The sequence below is a fragment of the Thermobia domestica genome, chromosome 6 (genome assembly GCF_964235325.1).
Source record: "Thermobia domestica chromosome 6, izTheDome1.hap1.1, whole genome shotgun sequence".
Taxonomy (NCBI): domain Eukaryota; kingdom Metazoa; phylum Arthropoda; class Insecta; order Zygentoma; family Lepismatidae; genus Thermobia; species Thermobia domestica.
In genome coordinates this window covers 118,291,958-118,318,211 of record NC_137459.1, presented here as the reverse complement: position 1 = coordinate 118,318,211, position 26,254 = coordinate 118,291,958, and the positions used below count along the sequence as shown (strand labels likewise).

The 26,254-nt window shown below is 33.7% G+C and overlaps 1 protein-coding gene across 1 annotated transcript in view; it reads right to left on the bottom strand.

Moving 5' to 3' along the window:
* LOC145688168 (uncharacterized) overlaps positions 1 to 26,254 on the bottom strand; it is a gene marked incomplete in the record, with an annotated part of 1,122,992 nt that overhangs the window by 713,048 nt on the left and 383,690 nt on the right. The window contains 1 exon segment of the mRNA XM_081762009.1: positions 14,767 to 14,812. Coding sequence (XP_081618135.1) covers positions 14,767 to 14,785 — 19 coding nt within the window.

Genomic DNA, 26,254 nt, shown 5'->3' with positions numbered 1-26,254 from the left:
TACATTTAAAATTATTTCTGTATTGAAGGTATAAGCAGTTTCACAGTAAGAGGTAAATTTAAAACTTTTTTTTTTATCATTCATGATATTATTACTATTAATATGTCTATTATAATTATTATTTCAATGTTCGCAATAGCATTGTCAGTTCTTCTGTCTAAATATGCTTATATATATGAATACAATGATATGTTTTGTATTTAGTGATTTAGATTTATTATTTAGAATAATGGAAAATACCGGTACACACTCAATATGTTTCCATATGTATTTTGTAGACTGTTGCAGATTCATTGTCGGGGCAATCCAAATGAAATCGACGAATTTCCAGGTCAAAGGTTGCTGACAAAATTTATTTATTTTTTAAAAATATTTTTACCTAAGATTGCACCACATTCAGGCAGTTGAAAACGAGTATGCATTTAATTTTTTAGCCGCGCAGGTTTTGTCGTAGTGCCCAATTTTTAGGTGCCTGAGTGTATTTTGGATTTTTAATGCATTTCGTTAAACGTTGTATTTTTTTAAACGGTTTTAAAGATCTTGAGTTCAAACCCAAACCATATGAAAGATAATGGAATAGACAACATTCTGCGTTCTGTGCACATTGAGACGTACGTTAGAATGTCGAAAAAAAAGCTCTGAATATTGAGGTTGGAAACCTAGAAATTGCCATTTTGGAATATATGTTTTGAAACAAAACAAATAAGACTCACCTTCATTTTTTTTTTTTTTTTTTTTTTTTTTTTGTCTACATAGAGACTAGATAGTGTACAATGTACCAAACAAGTTTCAGATCTAAGAACCATATACTTGAGTTTTTGGACATTTTTAAACATTGCGAATTTTCGAAAATCGTGTATTTTCATCATCAAATATCTCAGGAAGGACACAAGTGAAAAATCCCAAATTTGCACATAATGGACGATAGATATGCAGTAGCAAGTATTCATTGATAAAACCGCAGCATTACTAAAGTATGAATTGTTATTTGTAATTGATAGTAGATGCAAATATCTTCTTATTAATACTATATACTCAGTTATCGTGTTTTTAAATAATTAAATTTTAGTTACACCATTTCACTGATTTGCTCAAGATTTCATTCCAACTTTTTGTGTATGAAAATGTACTAACAGTCACATATAGAACAACTTTAATAGTCACACCACACGCTGTCTTTGATACCTGATCTAGCTTACAGTATTTTTTTTATGCTAACAAGAAGAATAGTATCTTCTCTGAGTTGATGGTTCAAAGTTATGTAAAGACAATTCTGTATGACTCGTTTACACTTATGTAACTCTCAACATGACAAGCGGAGTAAGATAATGAACGTGCCAGCGACTTCAAAAATACATTGTTACCAATGTATTCCTGAATCGTGTAGTTGATCTATGTTGTCTTACTGAATAGTAGATTAGTGGGTAAAATCGTTCAACGAGGAAGGCCAGCGTGCCAGATATGCCTTGGTCTCGTAGCCGGATTGTCAGTTAAGAGAAAGTGTAGGCTATTGGAGCATTATTGGGACGAAAAGCTGCCAGACGATTTTCTAGTTAGTCCTAGTGGCAAAATGTTACATACAACTTTATTTCATAATAGACTTCAGCTAGCTGAGGATTTCGCTCTCAGAAACCCTCTCAGATAATCTACGACATGTGTTGGAAAATAAACTGTAACATTTTCTGCAGCGCCCTCCTATCGTTTTGAAAGGCAATAATCGAATGCATATAACGCAATATTCGGCTGATTGAATAGTTGATTTGGGTTGAGAAGTGCTCTACCCACCACACTCACGGGACTTAACCAATAACTTGTTTCTTAAGATTCGAAGTACTCGATTTCTTTGGTTTCGAAGAAATTATTTCGTGGAATTCATTTGCAGACTGTTCCAGCGATTCGTGGAACAATATACTACTCGATTTTAACCACCACCATAACCAGCACGGTTGTTGATATACTAAGATTTCCTCATCGTTGACAACTAATGGTATACAACGCTGACAACTGCTCGACTTATAATAAATATTTTACAGAAGTTTCTCTTTTGTATCAGTTGTAAAGAAATAGTTATCATTACTAGGTTTCGATTTTCTCTATAACTGACAAGAGTGCTTTGTTCATCCTAAATTTGAAACGGTCATGTAGTTAATGATCCCAAATCATCATCGTAGGTATTCTAAATTCACTAGCAGATTAGAACTTTCCAAGCACAATTGCCGTAAGCTAACTTCTTGTTTTGACATAAGAATCGTTCTCTCCCTTGCCACAGTTAAAACTGAATCTTCATCTTCCACTACTCTTTGTGTTCCTTTTTTTTTTTTTTTTTTTTTTTTTTTTTTTTTTTTTTTTTTTTTTTTTTTTTGAGAAATCACAAGTGCAGTATATATCGTGCCCGCTCAGATAACTCATTCGATATTCATGCAGTTAAACACACAGATATAACTTGAACTTAAGAAACATGTGAAATATTTTCCTGAGAAAACAGTTGATTCCGGGGTCATGATCCATGAAATTTATAGTTCAGACTTCACATCTATAGTAAGTTTTCCAATACACAGGGTGAACCATTTATCTTGATATGCCCATGTAACTAATAAACAAATAGACAAAACACACTTGAATTTTGTACTATGCAAATATCGGCTGAGAGACATTTTTGACATACTATGTTATATCACCAGGTAAACAGTCTTGCCAACAAACTTAGCTTTTTGTTCTTTTTTAATGTCACTACATAACAATATTACACTTTTGAAGTCCATATGCTAAAGGAAAATGTGAAATATTAAATTTATTATTTAATGTTGCAAACTAATAACGTTACAGTATCACAGGCATCCAAATTCTGGTGGTCTCTATAGTAGTAAAAACGCAAGTAAGATTGACGGGTGAATGTTAATCCAAAATACATTAGCGTATAATCCTAAAATCATGGTACACTTCGATGCATAGAAAATGTTACAAAAAGGTTAAGTCCAACTTAGGAAGGAACAAACAGTTGCACCCTATGCTTATGCATTCAGAAATAAACTTCTCGTCGACTACTTAATTCTGGTATTCAATCCAACTCACCCCTCTTTCACCTCTCCTTGTCAAAAGCGGTGTGTGACGGGTAATATACTCTATTCATTCAGACGGAAAAACATAATCCAGTTTACAAGTTTTAAAGCTCTAAAACAATCTATTACATTCATTTATTCTGAAATGCCTTTCTAAAGTCTGAATAAAACAAAATGTTCCCATAGCTTCATAAAAACCCTAATTTGTATTTTCCCTCTTCTTCAAAGCCTGCATATCACATCAACCTAGGAAGATGCTCCTTGTGAAATCTATGGAAATTGTTAATCATAGCAGTAAGTTTTCTGCTTCCCAAAGCCCAAGAGTTCTAAAAACTACTGACAGAAATGAGTGCTATTCTTTTTTTTTCAGTAATTGCAAGAAAACGTTCCAGTTGGACTCATTTGGGCATGACAGACGGGTGTAATTGCCTCCTCCCTTGAGCTTAATAAATACATATTGTTTGATCGCATGTATAGTAACACACTAATTTAACAAAGTTTGATCCCAGCTCACGCCAAGTAAACTCTGTGGTGGAAAACACCGTGTGTGGGGGTTCTCCCGTTTCCTCCCACTTTCTTCATTCTACTATTTATTTCATTTCTCATCATCACCGTCTCCTTTAACCTACCCGACACAATTGTGGGACGTAAAACTTAAAGATTTATTTCATTTCATTTTTTTTTTACAAATAAAAAAATGAAACCATTATGTCGGCAGAGAATCTTCGCCTCCCTTCCCCCCGGGAAAATCTACAATGACACTGTTTTTAACAACAAGCCTATATAGTTGCGATAGCAGATTGCTAGAGCGCTTAGATTTGTTTCAAGAGTCGAAAGTTTGATCCCAAGCCATATGAGTTTATGGACGACATTGATATCTATATTTATATTCAAATATGGAGACAGAAGGTGAGGATTTATATATACAGGTTTAGAATTGAAGAAAAAATTATAGGACAGCAACCGTATTATGACGAAAATTGTGACTTTGTGAAACAGAAGAAGAAAAGATTTCGATTGCGAGGATCACATAAGGCAGTTGTCGAATTAAGATGGAGAACTCCTTTTAGAACATCAGATGATTACCAATGGAGAGAAAGATCTTAAGATCTGACGAATTAAGAATTTTTAAAATCTTTAGCTCCCAACCCGAGCTTCTAACCACGAACCCTTTAGTTATCGAATCACGACTTTGTCCATTCAGCCACGGAGAACTCTATGGAATCAGTCATACTTTTCCTTTACCTACCAGAATGGGATATTCCAAACGTTGACTCGATGGATGCGCCGTTCAGATGGACGCAGACCTGTTGTAGCTTAGTTACAGGGTGTATAATGACCTTCCTCTTATTCAGGAACACTTTTTAAGGCAGTAAAAGTATATTCCTATTGTGTTAATTAAGTTATATTTGATGGAACTATATTATAAAGTAGAGCCGCCAAATACTTCGCATCGTTGTCTGTTACTTGAATATTTAGTGTAAGGGATTCCTGTTTCAATGGTCTTAGGTTCGAATTACGACCGTTCCTATTAACCTTTTCTTCTAGCTACGCTCATACTGTGCACTCCAGAAGTTCAATTTTGAAGCAAATGTAGTCGCAGCTATTTTAAGACGAAATTATTTTCAAATATGATATTTTTTTCATTAGATGCTTTTCTTTAACTTTCGATCTTTCAACTTAGATATTAAATCCTACTATCTTAATATAATCCATTTCCTTACGTCATATCATGCTTAATGTTTGCAGAACGACAGTCGGACGGTGATAAAAAGAATTAATTTTTACTGTAATATATGTAACTTACAAGTGTATGCGTATTTATAACTGATAAATAGCTATGTTTACGTCGTGGCTTGTCAGATGAGGGCTTAGTGAACGGTATTCCTTCCCTGGTGGTTCTGAGTTCGAATTTCGTCATTTTTTTTTTTACATTTTAATTTTAGCTGCACTTAATTTATGCATTCCAGATCTTTGAGCTTGAATCAAATATAATATCAGCCGTGAATTAATTGTAGCTGACATTATTTTCAAATATGACACGTTAATACATACTTGTTATTAGCTTACAATATTCAACTTTGAAAATAATAATTACAACTACATTTGATTCACCAGATGGTATTAAATTCGCTTCAAGCTTGAAGATCTGGAATGCATAAACTAAGTGTAGCTAAAAGAAAAACAAGTAACAAAATGGATGAGAATTAAACTCATTACCACCAGCGTAGATATCCCGTTCGTTAACACATCGTCTAACAAGCCATGACATAAACATGCCTGTTTGTGTTATAAATACGCATCCAAATGACACCATTATGAAAATGTGCAATAACTTTTTTTTTTTTTGCTCTTTTTCTCTTCAAAAACGTAACACGTTTAAGACGATTTGTTTCATTTCCCATTAGAACTTCGAAGGACATGATTTGTGTTTGAGTATATTGTTTTCTTTATCAGACAGTTCTACTAAATACAACTCGGTTCATACAACAGAAAAAAAAAAACTTACTGCCTTACAAAATACTCGTAAAAGGGAAAGCTGCATCATATGCCCTGAACGGTGGCGTAACTAACTGGAGCCCGGTAAGCCGACGGCAGAAGCGGGCCCATTGAAGTTTCGTAATACCTCTTTGCAGGTTTTTATATAATTTCACACTTTTTCCTCAATGCCTAAAATGCACACTACTTTAGCCTCAGATAAAAAAAAAATTGTGAATGAGCTATAGACAGTGAACTCTATTCAAAACATTTATCACCTCTTTGCTGCAATAACTTTAACTGACAGTAATAAAGGAAAAGTTTGCGTGAAATTTCAACTTAGAATGAATTAGCTAAATTTTTATTCTTAGATAACTGTCATTGCCAGTAGTGTTTCATATTTGTTTAGACCCCTACTCTTTTATAACTGTATATCACTTTTCGTCTGACCTGAGCAACATTTAAGCGAGCATTCAGTGAACTAAACTCCAATAAAACTTAGTATATTCATAGCAAAATGGAGCGGATGAAGTTGAGCTCTTTAGCAATTTTCAGCATGGAAAACGAAAAAAAAAAAAAAAAAAAAAAAGAGCCATCACATTGATATTGAAAATGTAGTCAACGAATTCCTCTTCGAAAAAGATCACATGCACAGTTTTTGTTTCTTTTTTTTTTTCAGATGTTAATTTTTAGATATATTTAAGCTGGTTAAAATTCCTCTATAGTTAGGGGCTAGACTTTGAAACCATCCTTAATAATGGAGGAAGGTGGCATGTAAAAGTAGTAAAATACCAACGATATTGGTGTCGAATTCATAGCTTTCGGGCTGGCAAAGATGAAAAGTGTCACACAGTCGATGATGATTAAGTACGAGTTAAGCCATGGTTGGTATGGAGGTCAGAGTGCGAGGATAACATGCAAAAAGAATCAAAAACGTTCTATTTTTCTGTCGAATGTATAGTTTTCGTAATCACTGATATAAGCAGTGTCATTCGAGATGCAGTGTGTGTGCAAAGTCAGACCCATTGGCATGGGGGTCAGAGGAGGAGAACCAATGAAGATTTCTGAACAGTTTCTTTGGCATGAGTTTCAATACACTAAGAATGAAAAGTGGTAATGCACAAATACTGGTATCACATCCAGACCTATTAGAGATATGATTTCTGGGGAATTATCATTGCTCCAGGGAGGCATTATCTCCTGATTACTCCCTAAAATCGCCACTAGTTTGCAGAGGTATAGACAAAAATTTATTTCATGGATTGAAAGCTTTTTGAGGGGTTCAAATTCAATATGAAGATATAATGTACTAAAAAGTCTAACATTATATCTAAAAATAGGTAATATTTACAGCTAAGTAGTGATATCGGGAGGAAGGACAGGTGGCTCTGGACCGCCAGGGAATACATCCTGTGTATGTCCTTGCTGCTGTGAGTCGTCATAAGCTTCTCTTGAAATATCTAACGCAAGACGCACCATGTATATTAGAAATGTAGAACAGAATAAAATATAAATAGAAGATATTTGCAATTATAACTATGAGGTAGAAAATAATTACAAACTAAAGTTGAAGGATAAGTTTTTTAAACAATCATACTTGGAAGGAAAAATATATATTTTTTTAAATCACTTTTCATTTATGCAGGGCTAAAATCAAGTGAGGAGCGCTCATCTGAAGTGCTACTATTCATCCCTTCGAAAAGGAAAACTATGAATTCGACACCAATATCATTCGTATTCTACTACTTTTTTACATGTCATCTCTTCCCGTCCTAGGAATGGTTTCAGTGTCTTACCTTCCACAGAAAATTGTTCAGATGGTAATTTATACTTATACTAAATTCGTTTAACTTCCTCCATGAGTCCATGTTGCATCGTACGGTTCGGTTCACTGTACGTTTTTTTTTTAAGTCAAACTTTCTAAATATAGATGGATAGATATATTACAGTAACAATTTAATTTTTATATTAGCGCCCTGCTGTAGTCGTTCTGCAAACATTCAGCATGATATGACGTAGGGGAATGAATTACATTAAGATAGTAGGATTTAATATCTAAGTTGAAACATCACAAGTTAAAGAAAAGCATGTAATAGCCAGGGCCCGGATCTTGTTGACAAGTCGACTTTTTTTTCCGTTACGCATAGGACAAGGCTAGTTCAAATAAAAATGTTATCCATCAACTCTAGGTTCTAAAGATATATATCTAGAGTCAACTTTTGGTCACTTTTTGCCGTTTTGAAGTTTCATGTCATTTTTTAAAAAATATTTTAATGTAACATTTAGGCCACTTGTTTTTTTTTCTTTCTTCTACATAAGAAAATCTTAAAATTAACACTGGTTACAAATGTGAAAAGACCAAGTTAAATAATCTCTTTTCACACTTCCTATTGGGGTGGAAAAACTGCATTCTTAACAAGCTAATGGAAACAAAGCTGTAGCTGGTTGACGAAAGGTGAGAGTTGGTAGGTAGTCAAACAGATAGTTTTGGGTTGTTGATCACAAAGGATGTGATCACGTGCATAACTAAAAATGTATTAGAAGGCGTACTACAATATCTTCTTTTATCTATTATTCTCATGTAATCCACACTTGCGAACTTTTATTGTTTAAGAGTGCTTCCTAGTTTCAACTCAGGAATGAATTGACGCTTTCAGTACGCACAATGCCGTACAATGGACTGATCAATGGAAATAAATGATCAATGGACTGCAACTAACTGAAACAAAATTTTTTGAACATAAGTGAAAAGTGAGAAACGTTAATTAATATACAATGGATATTTTTAAAAAATGCCAATGTTTAACGAAATAAACGTTTAAAACAACGCAAGTTTTAAGATCAATTTATACGAATTTTATGGTCATTTTACAGGAATTTTGGTGCCATTTTATAGGTCATTTTTCAGAATTTTTTGGGTCAAAAAGATCCGGGCCCTGGTAATGAAAAGTATCATATTTGAAAAAAATTTCGTCTTAAACTAGCTGTGATTGCATTTGCTTCAAAATTGAACTTCTGGAGTGCACACAATGAGCGTAGCTAGAACAAAAATGTTAATAAGAACGGTCGTAATTCGAACCTAAGACCATCCAAATAGGAATCCCTTACACTAAACATTCATGTAACAGACAACGATGCAAAGTATTTGGCATTACCTTATCATATAGTTCCATCAAATATAACTTAATTAACACAATAGGAATAGAATTTTACTGCCTAAGCAATGGTCTTGTACAAGGGAAGTTCATTATACACCCTGTAGCTAAGTAACAAGATGTCTGCGTCCATCTAAACGGCACATCCACCGAGTCAACGTTCGGAATATCCCATTCTAGTAGGTAAAGGAAAAGTATGACATATTCCATAGAGTTCTCCGTGGCTGAATGGACAAAGTCGTGGTTCGATAACTAAAGGGTTCGTGGTTAGGAACCCGGGTTGGAAGCCAAAGATTTTGTTTTTAATTCTTAATTCATCAGATCTTAAGATCTTTCTCTCCATTGGTAATCATCTGATGTTCTAAAAGGATTTCTCCATCTTAATTCGACAACTACCTAATGTGATCCTCGCAGCCGAAATCTTTTCTTCTTCTGTTTCACAAAGTCACAATTTTCGTCATAAAACGGATGCTGTCCTATCATTTTTTTCTCCGATTTTAAACTTGTATATATAAATCATCACTTTCTGTCTCAATATTTGAATCTATCTCTCAACGTCATCCATGAACTCATATGGCTTGTGATCAAACCTTTGACTCTTGAAACCAAATGTTAGCGCTCTAGCAATGTGCTCTCGCAACTATATAGGTTTGTTGTTAAAAGTAGCGTCATTGTAGATTTTGCTCGGGGGCAGGGGGAGGCGGAGATTCTCCGTCGATATAATGGTTTCACTTTTTTATTTGTAAAAAAAATGAAAGAAATCTTTAAGTTTTACGTGCCACAATTATGCCGGGTAGGTTAAAGGAGACAGTGATGATGAGAAACGAAATAAATTGTGGAATGAAGAAAGTGGGAGGAAACGAGAGAACCCACGCACACCGTGTTTGTCATCCACGAAATTTACTTGGCGCGAGCTGGGATCAAAAATTTTTTAGTGTATTACTATACATCATTCTGTCATACCCAAATGACTCCAAGTGCAACATTTTCTTGCAATTACTGAAAAGAAGTGAATAACATTCATTTCTGTCAGTAGTTTTTAGACTTCCGCATTACAAACTTTGGAAAGCAGAAAACTTACTGGTATGATTAAAAATTTCCATGGATTTCACAATGAGCATCTTCCAAGGTCGATGTGATATGTAGCCTTTGAGGAGGGTGAAAAAACTGCAAATAAGTGTGTTTATGAAGCTATCGGAAAATTTTGTGACATTTAGTTTTATTCCAGCTGGAGAAAGTCATTTTAGAACAAACGAATGAAAGAGACGGTTTAGAGCTATATACTTTGTAAACTGGTTCCTGCTTTTCACCGTCTGAATGGGAAAAGTATATTACGTCACGCACTGCTTTAGACAAGGAGTGGCGAAGCAGGGGGTGAGTTGAGTTGAATACCAGAATTAATTAGTCGATGAGAAGTGCATTTCTGAATGCATAAGCTCACGGCGCAAAAATTTGTTGTTAAGTTGGACTTAAACTGCTTGTAACATTTTCTATGCTTCGAACTGTACGACCAAATTTTGAATGAATATGAACAAATATAGAGCATGTCAATAAATAAAAATAGTGTTCTAGAAAGTTCCTACAAATACGCAATTTTAAATATTATATCATTTTGTTTCTCCATACCGTAAGACAGGGAAACCTGCCCACCAAATTAAAGGAATTTTAAGGAAAATAGCATGCAACTTACAAACGTAATGATTTTGGAAGATTTCAAACATATGATATCTAGATATATAATAAAACAATTTATTAGTAAACATTCAGTATGGCCATAGTTATTGAAATATAAACTTTGGTGCAAAGTTCCCCCATAGGTGGGGTTACTTTGCACAACATACAAAAAAAGTATGTTCAACATACAAACATAACGTTTCTGAGCAGTGTTTTCCCTGCAGTATTTATACATTTCACTTTTTATACAAAACTGCACGCAATCTACAAATATTGATATTAGAACGAGGGTACCGGTATCGATACTTAGTATAAATTACCAATATTTCTAAAGAAAATTATGTGCTTTCTGGTACCAGAAGAGAAACCACACTCCAATAGTTTAGCATATGTCCCACAAAAATGCCAACTCAGGAACAAAAATAAATAAATAAAATAAAATAAAATAAAATAAACATGGACTGATTTGCCTTGGTTATTCCTTATGTCCAAGAATATCATCCCAACCGTAATCAGTTGAAGATTTGCGGGATTTGGAACTTTCAGGTTGAATCCCAACAAAATTGCATGATTTTTTAAAATCTAATTTTAATCATTCCTGTGGGTAAAAGCTTCAATTTAGTTTCCAACAAGAAATTCATTCCGGCTTCTACCAAAATAGGAAATTTACCTAAATTTTGAGTGCAGGAAGTTCCAATAGTAATAATTTCTAATCTAAGCGATATTTTGGACCGGTGCAAAGTAACCCCGATTAGAAGCTGATATCACCTTCTCCCAGTTTTACTTTTTTTATGATTTTGAAACGTTTCACATTTCAATATCAACTATTGCATCAAAGTCCCATTATACACAGTAGTATTCTACGAAACTAACTTTGACGGAAATTCTTGTATGTGATATCTTTCAAATTTTGGCGGCCTTTACAATGACTGCATTTCATACCTCTACAACAACAAACCCTCCGGTTATTTAGAACTGATGTTAACCCCCAAAAATATTGCCAAAATACAGTTAGATTTCCTATCTTACGGTGGCAGTTGAAATTTCCTCTTTACGGTTCACGGTTTTAATGACAGAGGACTGTGAAACTCTTTCCATATTTTGTGCAAAGCAACTCCTGATGTGCAAACTCTTACGGTATCTCTGAATGGTTAGAAATATCAAATTCTTGTAAACGACATTATGATCTTTGAGTCTATTGGAAACATTCTACGTAATTGGATGTGGTAATTACCTCAACATTTTTGCAAATAAAATATTCTGCAAAGGTCGAATTTCCCATTCCTTGTAACTTTGATTCTGTTCGTTCGACATAGTGCGTCTTATGTCATGACCGTATAATTTGACACTAGGGTGTTCGTTACCTTATCTGTGTGACTTGCTTAATTACGGTAGCAGAACCCTACAAAAGTTTATTCTTTTTCGATGTTTATGATATTGTAGCGTTCTTAACTTGCAACACTCCAAATACGTGTGGAATTTTAAGTTTATGTTTTACATTTAGATTGAAATTTGTAATAACCTGAAGTAGCGCAATTAAAAAAAAAATAAAACTGTGTTGGTTGGCAACAATGTTAATCTGGTAGCATCAGAGAGTATGCCTAACAATGTCTCAATGTTGATGTTTGCATGGTACGAAATTTCAGCGTTTAGCATCTATTAGTTTAGAAGTTCCAAGGGTGTGTATCAAGATAAGTAGTCCGCCCTGTATATCCGCCCATATTACAATAATAAAAATAATAATAATAATAATAATAATAATAATAATAATAATAATAATAATAATAATAATAATAATAGTTAAAGCAAAAAAGAACATAAAGAAAGGAAATCTCAAAACATTCTAACTTCTCATGCCAACGCACTAGATTTTCATCAACTTAGGATATTGTTACAATGTGATCTTAGTATGCACATAAGTGTAATATTGTCATATGCAGTCTTTGGTTTCCGAGTTTTAGGCTGTTGAAGTTAGTAAAATTTTCAGCAAATAAATTGCATCTTGAGAAAAAAAAAAAAAAACATGAAACTACCCCGTTAAACTAAAATTTGAAGTATGAGAAAGTGCATGATAGGACTGTTGATTAATATACTGTAAAGGTAGTGAGTAGTTGTATAAAGGTAACCACGAAAGTTTTGTCCCTTTTTCGCCCTCCACCTTCGAACATCGATACTTCACCTAAGACGTACCTGGAAGATCAAAAATATTTGCCATCGGTATCGAAGACCTTCTGTCAACGTTCTGGAAGACCATGGATTCAATCGCTGTAAAACTTGGTGCGCCGTGAAGCGAAGAAGGTATCAAGTGATTTTTGCACATCTACTACGGATTTGGACTGGCGTCCTCTAAGGTGATTGTCCAAGGAATGTTACAAGTTATAATCGAACGGTGCAATGTCCGTGGAGTATGGCGGATGCAATAGTGTTTCCCATCCAACGGGTAGAATGGTGTTCCATGTCATCCTAGCCTCGTGAGGCTTGGAGTTGTCCTGTAACACGAGGACATTTTGCGATTCAGAAGTGCTGGCTCCAGAGTTTTGAGTGTCTGTGGAACACGGCTTAACTGCTGACAGTACACAGTTGTATTGGGGCTCTGATCAGCTAGTAGCAGTCCCCGATGCACGATGCCGCGGGCAGTCTATCAAACACACCGGAGGACTTTCTTCTGGTGCAGTGCTGATTTCGGCTGTTTTGGAACCGGTTTATGGGATGCTAACCAATGATGACGGTGCCACCGAGATTCGTACCTGTCCAGAAATGACTCCTTCTTCAGACGAGACAACAAAGAAACATAGGTATCAGCTCGCGTTGCCTTCTGGCTCGCTATCAAATCATGTGGGACCCATCGACAGAACTTGCAGTGCTTTCCGAGTTGATTGAGGTGCTGCCGAATGATTTCTCCACTCACACTGGTTTGTAGTCCCAGTTCCCCACATGTATAGCCACTGTTCGCCTCAATTGCTGCCTCCAGATCTTCATTTTGTACATATGTTTGTCTTCCGGGACTTGGTGTGTCTTCAAGTGTTTCGTCGCCGTCCTTAAACTTGTTAAACTATCGTTGCACTGTCCGCGAAGTCACGACATCCTCACTAAAGGCTTGCTATATCTTTCGCCTCGCTGTAGCTCCGTTTGACCCCAGTTTGAACTCGTACAGCATACACGCTCTTATGACGCTCTGAAGAAGTCCCATGTACCCTCTGTCCTTACGCAAGTTCACGGTGTAACTGAACTGCCACAACCAGGTAGTATGATAGATATACTCACAGCAAGAACTGACTTTTGCCTTATTTCACTTCGCTTTAAACTCAAGGTGTGAGGGCAATGCCACACAGACCTCCACAAAACGCGGCAGAACTTTCTTGGTTATCTCTGTAGAAATGATCTGTTAAAATGAATGGATCATTTCTTTTTTTTTAATAGAAAAATAATAGTTTAGTTCTAAATGAACTTTCTAACTAAACAATATGTTAAACAGTTTCTTATCTCCGTTTCAGAAATGTGCAGTATTTTTTTTTTTTTATTTTCTTTACATGCTGTTCTAATACTTTATGATGACTGTATTTACTACACTTAGATAACTTTCTCTTTACACACTTTCAACAATGATTTTCGTTTTTATTTTTGCCAGGTCCACGTTTCTGCTTCATACAATAAATACTTGACACCGAACTTTTCTCTGAACTATTCAGCGACTCACTAAGTTCGCTTTTCTTATTCCTAAATTATGTATTTCCCATGTCTATCCTTGTTTTTACCTACAATCAACATATCAGATCTTGACTAATAATACTATGTGGAGACTGAAAATTAAATAGCTCATTTAGTTTCTCCTCTTCATTTCTGAAATTTACATAACTGTATTTCCATAATTGAATGTATTTGGTTTTAAATTAGCTAAGCGCATTTTTTTTGGTAAACACAGTTTTTTTTGTTGGGCCTTGGGTTTATGTGGCAAAGGCACTATGTTCTCAAATAACTTAAGTCCTAATCTCTTTCTTCGTAGTTTGTAGCAACAGTCAAAACTGACATTAATTGTGTGATCATAAGCAGTTTTTTTTTTTTTTTTTTTTTTTTTTTGCTAATATCCGGAATTTTTACATTTGGCAAATATTTTGTTCTAGAAGATGTTGTTTTCTTCTAAATATATGGCAACGATCTGTATAATTTTATATTAAATTACGAAAAGGGGATGAAATATCCTGTTTACAACAAAGTCAACATGAACATTCTGCAACATAGTTACTTTTATAGCACTCATCTAATGAAATGCAACACAATTTTCCTTTTTAACACCTTTGAAACACAGTTCGATACCATCCACGAACTTTGCGTTATTGTTAATTGCGAATAAAATTGTATTGAGAAACTGATATGTTCTCTAACTATTAATTTATACTTACTGGAATATTCTTCCGACATTATGCATTTCTTCCGAATGCCTCGTACCTGAAATTAAACCAATTATTTAATTTCAATTATTTTATTAAAATACATGTGTCATAGCAAACATAGCTTAAAATTTAACATTGTACTGAACTAAATACTGGCATCTAACACCTGCTGTCCTACAACATATACACATATAAAAAGATCGAATTATTGTTTGTACGGCGGGTATTATAAACATAGGAAAAGTCATGATCTATGGTATGATTTTGACCTGCGCTTGCTACGGATCATAATATCAAATGTTTTGATTACATTCAAAACTGAGTACTTTCTTTCTTTCTTTCTAAATAAGGTCCGCTCAAATCAAATATTTCGATGGGAAGTATTTAATAATCCGTCCTACAGCCCCGTCTTTGTACCCAGTCATTTATTTCTTTTTCTTCATCTGAAAAAAAAGGACTTGCATAGAAGTGCTTCAACGACAGTGAAGTGCTCAAGACATCAGTTCTGGAGTAGCTGCACTCTCCGGTGACATATTTTTACACAGAGAGTATACGAAAGCTTGCGGCGCACTACCAGAAATATCCAGAGATTTATGTGACTACGTCAAAATATTGCCAAGGTATGAATCACAATAAATTTATTCTCTTATTTTGTTTTAGTATCGGACTTCTCTTTGGCATGTGCCTCGTAATACTGTGAAATAGGATTAGCAATAATGATTTACATATAATTAGATTTAATAGCTTAAGATATTCAATGGTATGCATAAAATATGTCTCCATTTAAGCTGGATTATCGAATATACATTCAATTAAACAACTCACACAAGAAACAGAGCTACCTTGGGCTCAATTTCTGACTAGTTTAAAAAAAAAAATTCTTTAATAAACACATGAATAGTACTTTTCATATAGCTCCACCTACTTGTGTTTTCGAGTAAAAATTTGGTTTTACTTTAAAAAAAAAATCCAGAGATCTACTTTAGTCTGAAATCACTACAATTCGTTCAAGTAAATAGATAAACGTGATTTATTTTTAACTTCCGTTAAACCCATTTCTATGTTGTATCAATGTACCCGTTTACTAGCTATTGTCTGAATTTGTAGAACGCAAATGAGAGAAATTGCTATTAAATTATGGAGAACAAATTAGTCTACGCTTCGTTGTCCAGAAATATAACCTTTCTCAATTAAGACTACCTCAAACGAAGCTTATTTCCAATCGTCCACGCTGATTGGATTTCCTGATCCACTGTTCTTGTAGCGATTTTAGAGCACGCAGAAAATGGGTCACGGATCGGAGCACGTATTCTAATTTAACATCGCATTCAACATTCTCACTTTACATTACTTTTTCAACATTAGATTGGAATAACTGAATGGGAAAAAAATAGCTGCACTCTATCATACTTACAGGTATTTGACTCCACAGAAAGTGTTCTTTTTAAAAAGTGATTCACTCATTACTTCTTTACGATTAATTTGCTAGTCGCTAAACTCCTCACTCTGAAAACATATCTCCTACTTTTCTGTTATGTTCTACAATTCGTGTCTTTAATGTAAACAAGATTCTTAATATTCCTTTTATTCTATTTTGAATTTCTTTTTGAGTGTTTTTTATCTGCTTTTAAAAATGTTAGTTTAAACACAATAATGAGAACATAAACATAAAATAGGATAAGAATCATACAATTTACAATATCTCCTACTAAATTTAATGCAACTAGTTGTTATACCCAAGGCTTGAATTCGCTATACAATGTTATGTTTGAATTGTGCTTAATTAAAAGTTCTAATTGATTATATTTAACTTATTTTAAGTTATCAACCAACTAACTTCGGATTCGATTCAAAGCGGGGGCTCATGTATTTCTACGTTCAGTTTACGTACTTGTCTCATATAACCTTACTGCCAAAAGGAAAGCTAAACTCTATTTCATCCATCCATTCATAAACAGCAAATCATGTTGATGTTTAGTATCACTACAATCCATTTTGAAATAATTAAATTGCAATATAAAATAGACGAGAATTTGAGAATTCCTAATGGTAAGGGAGATGGAGAGGTATGATTTTATTTATCCCGTTCACCAGATCTCCGAAACTACTTGAGTTGAGTTGAGTTTTGAGTTTAACGTCCCGTTCAGCAGCGTGGCTATATGAGACGTGGACCTAATGATTAACATGGAATCCGAACCACATGAGCTCTCCGAAACTAGAACCTTAAAATGTCATATAAGATTTTGCTTACACTCCATGCTGCAAATAAGACAAGATTTTGAGAAAAGGGACTTCTAACGAGGGAAGAGTTCGGAGCTTGAATGATTTCTTGTTGTTCGCTAGATCTGCCAAATTATAATGTGTAGAAACTTAAAAGAAATGTATAAATGTACCATAGATCTTAGTTATGTTGGATTTTACTGATGCAAACTCTACGATAAAAACGGAAGATTTTTTTTTTTCTTTTGATCGCAGAGCCATGAAATTCTGTTTCAGTTACTCAGGTGGACTCAATATCAAAGATGAAGAAAAACGGAAGACAGGGAGATAAAGATATACAAATTCATCCCAGCATGACTAATGGTAATGAATGCTACATCCTCGTCACATTATTTACCTCTGACAGACTTTATTCAAAAGAAAATTATTATACGAAATTACTATTTGTAATCAGAGATAGTGAGAAATTATCGCTTGTAATCAGAAATAATAAATAACTATCATTATCAGTTTCTATCAATAGTAGAAACAAACGTAACAAAGCTTCTACCGTTCAAATAGATTAGCATTTATATGTCTGTCCACCAGTGCATTTGTCAATCATCTCCAATGCTTGGAGTTGAAGTGGGTCAATACTGAGAAAATGGAATTATATCCGCACTTAAGATTTAAAACCGTTCTTAAAAAATAAAATAAAAATCAATAAATAATGTAAGATTAGAATGTGTACAAGACTCTGTTTTATTTGTAATTACAAACTTGATGCAATTACTGCTGGAAATAATTACTTTCGTTGGCTGGGTCGCAACTGGTGAAGGACAAGGCAATGGAAATATCAAATTAGGAAGAAAAAAACTTTCGCTTGTTTCTGCAGTAAGCTACATAGCATGAGTAGTAACTTCACAAAGTAACAAGTACTGCTGGCCCTGTATTTACACTAACAGTTCACTGACAGGACAAACCTACTAGAATTTGTTATTTGGAAACAACGTCTGCTTAGTGTTGTTGCTAAAATAGAAATCAATTCACGTTTACTCTTAAAAGCTACACATGGAAATGCGTATCAAGCATATATACCAAGCGGAGAGTTAGATAAAGATACTTTTTTTCTTCTGAAATGGTTTATATAATAGACTTAGTTTGTATGGCTTATCTTCCATTTTCGCCTTTAATTAAAGACAGTGAACTTCTATTGATCAAAATTAAAACCCTTTGATGTCAGAAAAGAGTAACAGAAGTAAAATTAAAGATGTTTCTATTTGAAGGAGGAAATTTTTAAATCTAAATCTAAATAAAAAAAAAAAAACATTCGCATGGATATTGATAACTTGATTCTAAAAGAGAGAATAAATAGTTAGTATACTTGAGAAATTTAAACGTAAGCTTTAAGTCTAAGCTCAGTAAACTACGAGTTCAACAACGCTCATTCTACAGTACATGAAAACAGCATTTATCATAAGCTTCAACGTACCACTGTGAGATTTTGAAGAATCCTTTTGATATTTTGGGAACACGAAATGTTAACACTCACTCTGTGGACTCAACCGAGAAAAAATAAACGATCATTCACTTCATCCAAAGAGATTTAAGCCAGACGTGTAAACACTGCCAGTTGTTTCTAGCGTGTAAACAGAAAGCCTGTTACAAGAGAAACCTTGAAATAACTGTGTTAGCTTTGTAAGTACAATGTAACAGATACAATGAAACAACTATCAAGGTGTTAAATAGCTACAAGTAATCATTCCTTCAAAATTCGATAATTGCAATAATAATAATAATAATAATAATAATACACTCTAATATTAATACTAAGAAATATGAGTATAATCAAATACATTTCTCAGTTATAAAATTGTATTCAATGAAGTATTAGTATACTATCATAGCTTAAAGCGACTTACCAAGATCTATTATTTTTCTTCTGATCGCTAATTTAGATTCCAAACACCCATTTGCTTTCATTTAATCGTATATGGTTATGTGGAAGTTTTAACATTGTCAAAACTTCTTATAAAATACTGTATCTTTTAAATATATCAAAACCCAGTAAATGTTTAAATATGACCACATGCTAAATAATGATTGCATTAAAACTGGTAAATACCGCACTCAACTAAGTAGCATGGAACTGTGATTTTGTTCCTGTAGTGGTAACTCAACCCGATTGTGGTGACGGTACTGGTTTAAAACTGAGTCTTGGATTCCTTGGATGAAGAACATAATAAGAAACAAAATAAGCGGTAAAGTATCTAGATTGTTCAAAATTTACATTTATTTTCATACATAATCTAAGTATGCGTGATATCCATCTCAACTCAATATCAAAATTGTATGGCAATATTATGTCCATTTATTCATGCAATACTAATGTAATACGTTTTACACACACACACACACGCACATACGCATATATATATATATATATATATATATATATATATATATATATATATATATATATATATATATATATATATATATATTTGTATCCAATTTCTAACAATGTATTTGCTGACTATCAGGGAAACCTTGCCTTTGTTCATTCTAGTTTCATTTTTTCTCGTAACATGTTACAGTATGTAATTGATCAACAAAGATGTTGGGACAATAAGTTGTAAAATCGACAATTTAAGTGGAAGGTCATTTGTGCTAGACCTTCCGTTTGTAACTCCGTTATTGCTGTTCAGATCTGGCTCAATTATTATAAATAACATTATTGGCTTTTTGTTTCATATCACGAGTTATTCGAATAATGCAGTAATTAAGTCGTGTTTCCATTCTTTTCCTTGGAGTTATCGTTAAAAAATCGAATTCTACATTTCAAAGGAATTATACTGTTCGTTACTCATGCATGCCATTTTTTTTTTAATATACGACCATCTGTTCCTTTACCCCTAGGTCTAGGTTTTGGCAGGCCAATTCCGGAATTTTTACTTTCCGGAATCCGAAAAGTAAAATCGAAAAAATTTCGATTTCAGGAAAAAAAATCCGGAATTTAGAAAATTCGGATTTCGGACAAATCATTCCCCGAAACCCGGATTTTTGCGTACTCCGTTTTTTTTTTTTTTTTTTTTTTTGAATTTCAGATGTTTTAAATCCTGGATTTTTATCGAAATCCGAAATGTGATTTTTTTTTTTTTACATTTTAGGCTAAAAGTGGCGATAAATGGCAAAAGGAAAATACGAATCATCCACAATCTAAGCAAGATTCGAATCTACGATGGATAAATGTTGCGATCGCCAGCGTAACGCCTCATATCATGCCACCATTCCAACCACTTACACCCAAAACTAGATGTAGTAGAAAGTAAAACTCGAGTATTGAGATAAATATTTAATTAATAGCTGTATAGCATGTCATCATTTTTTATTTCTACTGGTAGTTTAAGAGGAAGAGATAGTTGACTACAGGAATATATATTCAGAACTACTTTATCAGAAACGACTTTGGTGATATTTCTCATACGCCTACACTAACATCTATGCAATATGAAATACATCACTTCTGTTGTACAATATCCAGAAGGATGAGTTTACTAGTGTATGTAAGTTATATATATATATATATATATATATATATATATATATATATATATATATATATATAGTCTTCGATAATTTTCTCGAAACGGTTCGGGAAATTTTGACTATATTTCATAAATGAATAAGCATTATATTAAAATTTCTACAATGTAACATAAGTCGTTTCTCTTTTTTAAAAATCTACAAAAATATTGTTAGTGAAACGAGTAGTCTTGTCAGGATGAAAATTACGAAAATGACACTAGCAAAATCAGTTATAATAATCCGTCAATAAATACAGCATTAGCAACATTACAACATAGTAAAATTTATCAGAATAAAATGTACCGTGAAAGAAAATTTATTTATTTTGGATGTGTTTGTTCGCGCCATTTTTTTAAAAATACTTAAAAATTTATTCTGATAATGAAATTAAAAAGATCATCAGCAATTCGAAAATAAGGAGTATGTTTTCCTTACAGAGTTTCTGAAATTGTATTTTCTGCAAGATATTTCTTTTTGGACTGATTACACTAGTTAACAAAGGTTTTGTTACATAAAAGGAAATACCTGTTCGTAAAGGAACTTTTTGCGCTGAATTTGAATATGCACTCGTTTTTTCTAAATCACGTACGATTTTCCCGTAACAGAGGGATTTTCGGGAAAATCCCTCAAAAATTTCCCTTTTTGTTTATTTTACACCCCAAGCTCTTGTCCCCTTGCATATACTAACATAGAAATTATACCTAAGTATACTTTGATTCATATTTAACAAACCCTCCAAGTTTCGTAATAATCGCTTTATTCTTTCTAGAGAAATAAATATGTTTGTATGTATACTGTGTGTACTGTTTATTGCACCTTATAGTAATGCTTTCAGATCTCTTAAGTTGAGGTAAAACGTTTTGCTTTATTACCACAAACACATATATAAAATATAATACAATATAATTTACAAGTGTGACAATTTACAATAACCAATAATACAAATGTACCAAAACGTCATGAAAAGACAATCAAAACTATCACAATATATGAAACTTCCATTGGGTTACAAAAACGTACACTACTTCCTTCTTTTGTAAGAAATGTTGCATTCTCTAACAAGACCCCAACAATAGTCCCCCATCATTGAAGGATCCCATCGTCCCTGGTACCTTTTCTCCATTGCCATTATATCTTGGAATTTTTCCCCCTGTTCGTCGCTGAGAGCACCTAGGTTAGCAGGAAAGAAGCTGAGGTGGAAGTGCAAAAAGTGGATTTTTAAAGACCTTGAGGTCACAACATATTTGCCAACAATGGTCCTTGTAATTTATAAGATTTAGCAAAGTTGACATGGTGTCATAGGATTCCTTAATCTTCACTGAGTGCGCAAGTGGTATAGAAGGTTTTTTATTTCCATTATGTAAAAGGGCAGCTTTAAGGCTGACCTTTGACGCGTCGATAAATAACCTCCATTCTTCTGGAACGTAAGGAATTCCTAGCTCCGCCATCAACCCATTTATATCCGTACATACGCACACATTATCTTGCATTGAGAAATAGCTTGAAAATTGAACATGCCTTTTCCTGTACACTGATATGTTCGTTTCTGCATCCAATAAGTTCCACTGCTGGAGCCTTGATCCCAGAAGTTCCGCCTCTTGTTTTGTCAGGTGCAAATCACGGACTAGGTCATTAAGTTCACATTGCCGGATGAAATGTGGCTCGCGAACACAGTCAGGGATGAACGTTGGATCCTTGGATGTACATGTTGATGTCGATGGTTCATCAAGGTCATGATCATCATCAGAGTCTTTTGGCCATATCTCTTCCCAGTTGGTAGGGGGCTCGGGAAGTGGAAGTTCATCCCCGTGCGGAATAGGTCTAATTGCGGATTTAATGTTGGGATAACTTATTGTGTATTTGCTTTTTTTAGAATGTCCCTTAACTACTGTGAGACAAAAATAACAATCATCCAGATGGTTGGTGGGTTCTCTCCACACCATTGGTACAGCAAATTTCATGAACCTCTGTTTCCCTTTGGCCCATGCAAGTAAAGTGACGTAGCACGACGCACAAATTATGTTGGGTGCCCAAGTTTTGTCCTGATCTCCCACACGACATCCGAAATATATATAATATGCTAGTTTCACCGATGGCGTAATGGATCTACACTGTCCTTTAACTACAAACTGGCCACACACATAACAAAAACTATTTGGTGAGTTAACACACGAACGCCGTCCTCTTGACGCCATTGTACTGATCACAAACTAAACTTCTGGTCTTAGTTGGGTATAATGCCGTTAAGATCAAACATGAAAGCACTCTTAGCAGCAAAGACAACTTTGAAAGTGAAGTAGTGTTAAACCACACGCCAATATAAAAATGTACAAAACTCCCTCACCAGGTGTCAAGAACACAAGAAAGAAAGAAATGCGCGGGGGGAGGGGGGAAACGATACCGTAGTGGAAAATTCAGACTGCATTAGTTCATTGTTGTCAACAATGAGTCTGTATTCCATTCTTTCTTTCTTTTACATTCTGTTACATTTGATAACCATTTCATGAACAAAACGAAAAAACTTGGAGAATTATATATATATATATGTATTAAGATATACATATACTGTACGTTTAAAAAAAATATACGTTGGAAGTACATTCTATTTTTATACACGTTTCTAATTTACAGAGAGCAATACAAGTGTGTTGTTGACTATTGTAAATATTCATTTTTATGTCTGTGTTTGTAGTAATAAAGCAAATCGTTTTTACCCCAACTCAGGAGATCTGAAAGCATTACTATCAGGTGCAATAAACAGTGCACACAGTATACATACAAATATATTTATTTCTCTAGAAAGAACAAAGCGATTTTTACAAAATTTTTGGGGTTTATTAAATATAAATCAAGGTATACTTAGGTATAATTTCTATGTTACTATATGTAAGGGGACAGGAGCTAGGAGAATAAAATATCTGAAAAAGGGAAATTTTTGAGGGAATTTCCCGAAAATCCCTCTGTTACGGGAAAACTGTACGTGATGGAGAGAAACCGAGTGCATATTCGAATTCAGCGCAAAAAGTTCCTTTAAGATCAGGTGATTTTTCTCATGTAACAAACAAAAAGTTTAAATTTGTTAACTAGTGTTATCAAAAACTGCACTAACAATTGTTACCATATTTCAGAAATAAGAAAGAAAAAAATCACTGACGGAAAACATTTAAGAATATGTCACGTACATGGCCCGATTCGGACGAAAACTGTACTACAGAATGTGTGTTTGCAGACCACATGCTGATTTTAGTTTTTAAAAAAAAATTCCATTTCACTGCTCACTATACAGCAGGACAGTTATTAAAGTGCTTCAAAAGTGTATACAACTAGTAATTTGGAGACAGTCGGACAACAAGGCAACTGTAGACTGTGTTGCAAAATCACAATATGTGCTTGCAGCGTCAAAAGGAAGTGAACCAACTCCTACTGTATAATTACCAGGCTTCGAGTGGGATTGTATAGTGTGATTGCGAGAGGCCGTGTTGTTGTTCTACATAACTCCCGCTCGCGTAAATTGATGTATCAGTAGTCCATCGGCGGTTTATGCGATGGGACACAAAGGATCTCCATAGCAGCCACATCGCCCAGTGTCCAGGTGACACATAGCAGAGTATCTGAACAGGCTAATCAATTGGCATGCTCTAACGTACAGGAAAGCAAGCCTCCAGTGAAACTAATGCCACTGTGGTACTCTATGTGAGCGAACGAATATTAAACAATCGATTGTTAGAAGGAAGTCTAAATGTATGCTTTCTTTTTGCACGTTTACGCCTAATACTTGTTTATCGCTGATAAGGTATATACTTGTTTCAAGAGAAGATGTAGTGGCAATGTGAATGAAGAATGGTGGTACTAAGCGGTAGGAATAACATACGTGTGTGTCTTGGACACACAAACGCCCGTGTGAATGTATCTAGATCAGCAAATCTATCGTGTGTTTGTGCTTGCCCTGCAGGACTCACATCTAACATTCCAATACGGTTGCAATGGTTGCACATCCTTCTTGCTTCTCGGTTTCATTCAATATAATTTGATTAATGTGCCATATGTTTGTGATAAGGTCAATATCGTCTAAAAATCTTATCTCAACCCTTCGTGGAACACCACGATCCTGCCGGATAACTCACGTTCACATATTACCAGCGTAACATCCTATCATGTAATTTAACACTAACGACTTTTGTTTATGTTTAATATCGTATATATATATATATATATATATATATATATATATATATATATATATATATATATATATATATATATATATATATATATATTTATTTATTTTTGTCGCATCATATCACAAACAATAGATTACTAGAGTGGTAGAGTTTTGTTATGAAGTTTCTCGAAAATAATTATATTGATTTTCGAATCATTTGATCAACTATCTTGCAATGCAAACAAGGTATTTATGACTCACAAAATAATCCAGATGTAACAGTTTACAGGAGTAGATGTTCTTTTTGATTGACATGAAATAAAATTTCTAGTTGAATGCTTCATGGTTGTACCCTTCAGGCTAAATAAGAATAATTATTAATGAAATTGAATTAAACTATTATTATGAAAGGAATTAATGACTAAGAATGTGTGAACAAACGAAAAAAAAACTGAGAAGACTCACGGACACAATATTATCCATCACAAACTCACATGATCAAGAATCGAACTTAGAATCATTCGCACCAGAGATGAGTGTCCTACCACTAAGACATAGTGCCCCACTTATTATTGATCGAGTTTTTGAATGCATATATCAATTTTACTGACACTTCACCAACATAGATACACACGTTTCTTTAACAATATTACTATGTAGTATAAGGTAAAATTTATTTATTTTTTTTAAAGAGAATTTCAGAAATAGTAGGTTAGTGGTGTTACATGTTTTTGTCGATCTATTATTCCTACAATACATATAACGACTTTGTTCACGTTTGATTAAACATATTTTGTTAAGCCTGCAAATGCTGTAACTCATTTATTTCAACAAAAAAATACATAATAAAAAAGAAAGTGTTAAGTACTGTTAGAAATAAGTTTCTTTAAATATCTTCTTCAAAAATATATTTCATAAATTAATAGTTCATTTAAAGAAAATTACAATATTGCAAAATTAACTAAACAATTTCAAACACAGCTTCAGTGGTTTGTTTTGTTTATTAAAAAGAAAACAAGTTTATTTTACGCCATGTAGAGTGGGTAGGCTAATTAATACATATCTGTTAGTTGGAGTCAGTTTTATACTTACAGTAGAAATATTCTTGTCGATTATTTTGCCTTTTCTTGAAAGTAATATATATAAAATTCAGGTACGTACTTCGTAAAATTAATTGAACACATATTTACATATATTATAAGTAAACTAATATCGTTATATATTTTATGTTTTGCTGTTATTTACAGAAAAAAAAAACTTAGCTTCCTACTCAACAACCAGAAGAACATGATTCTTCGAATAACATTTATTCTAACGTTTCGTGCCAAACTTTGTATTTACTCTATTCACTTTTTTTTTTTTTTTTTTTTTTTGTTTTTTCACTATAAGACTACAGATTACTAAGCATTTTACTTTTGAAGGGTTTGATTTCTTATGGTTTGATGAAACTGTCCATTTATTTCAAATGTAAAGAACCTCCACACGCTTAATTAATTAAACTAAAAGCTCGATATTTTATGCTACTTTCTCACTGAAGAAATATCTTCC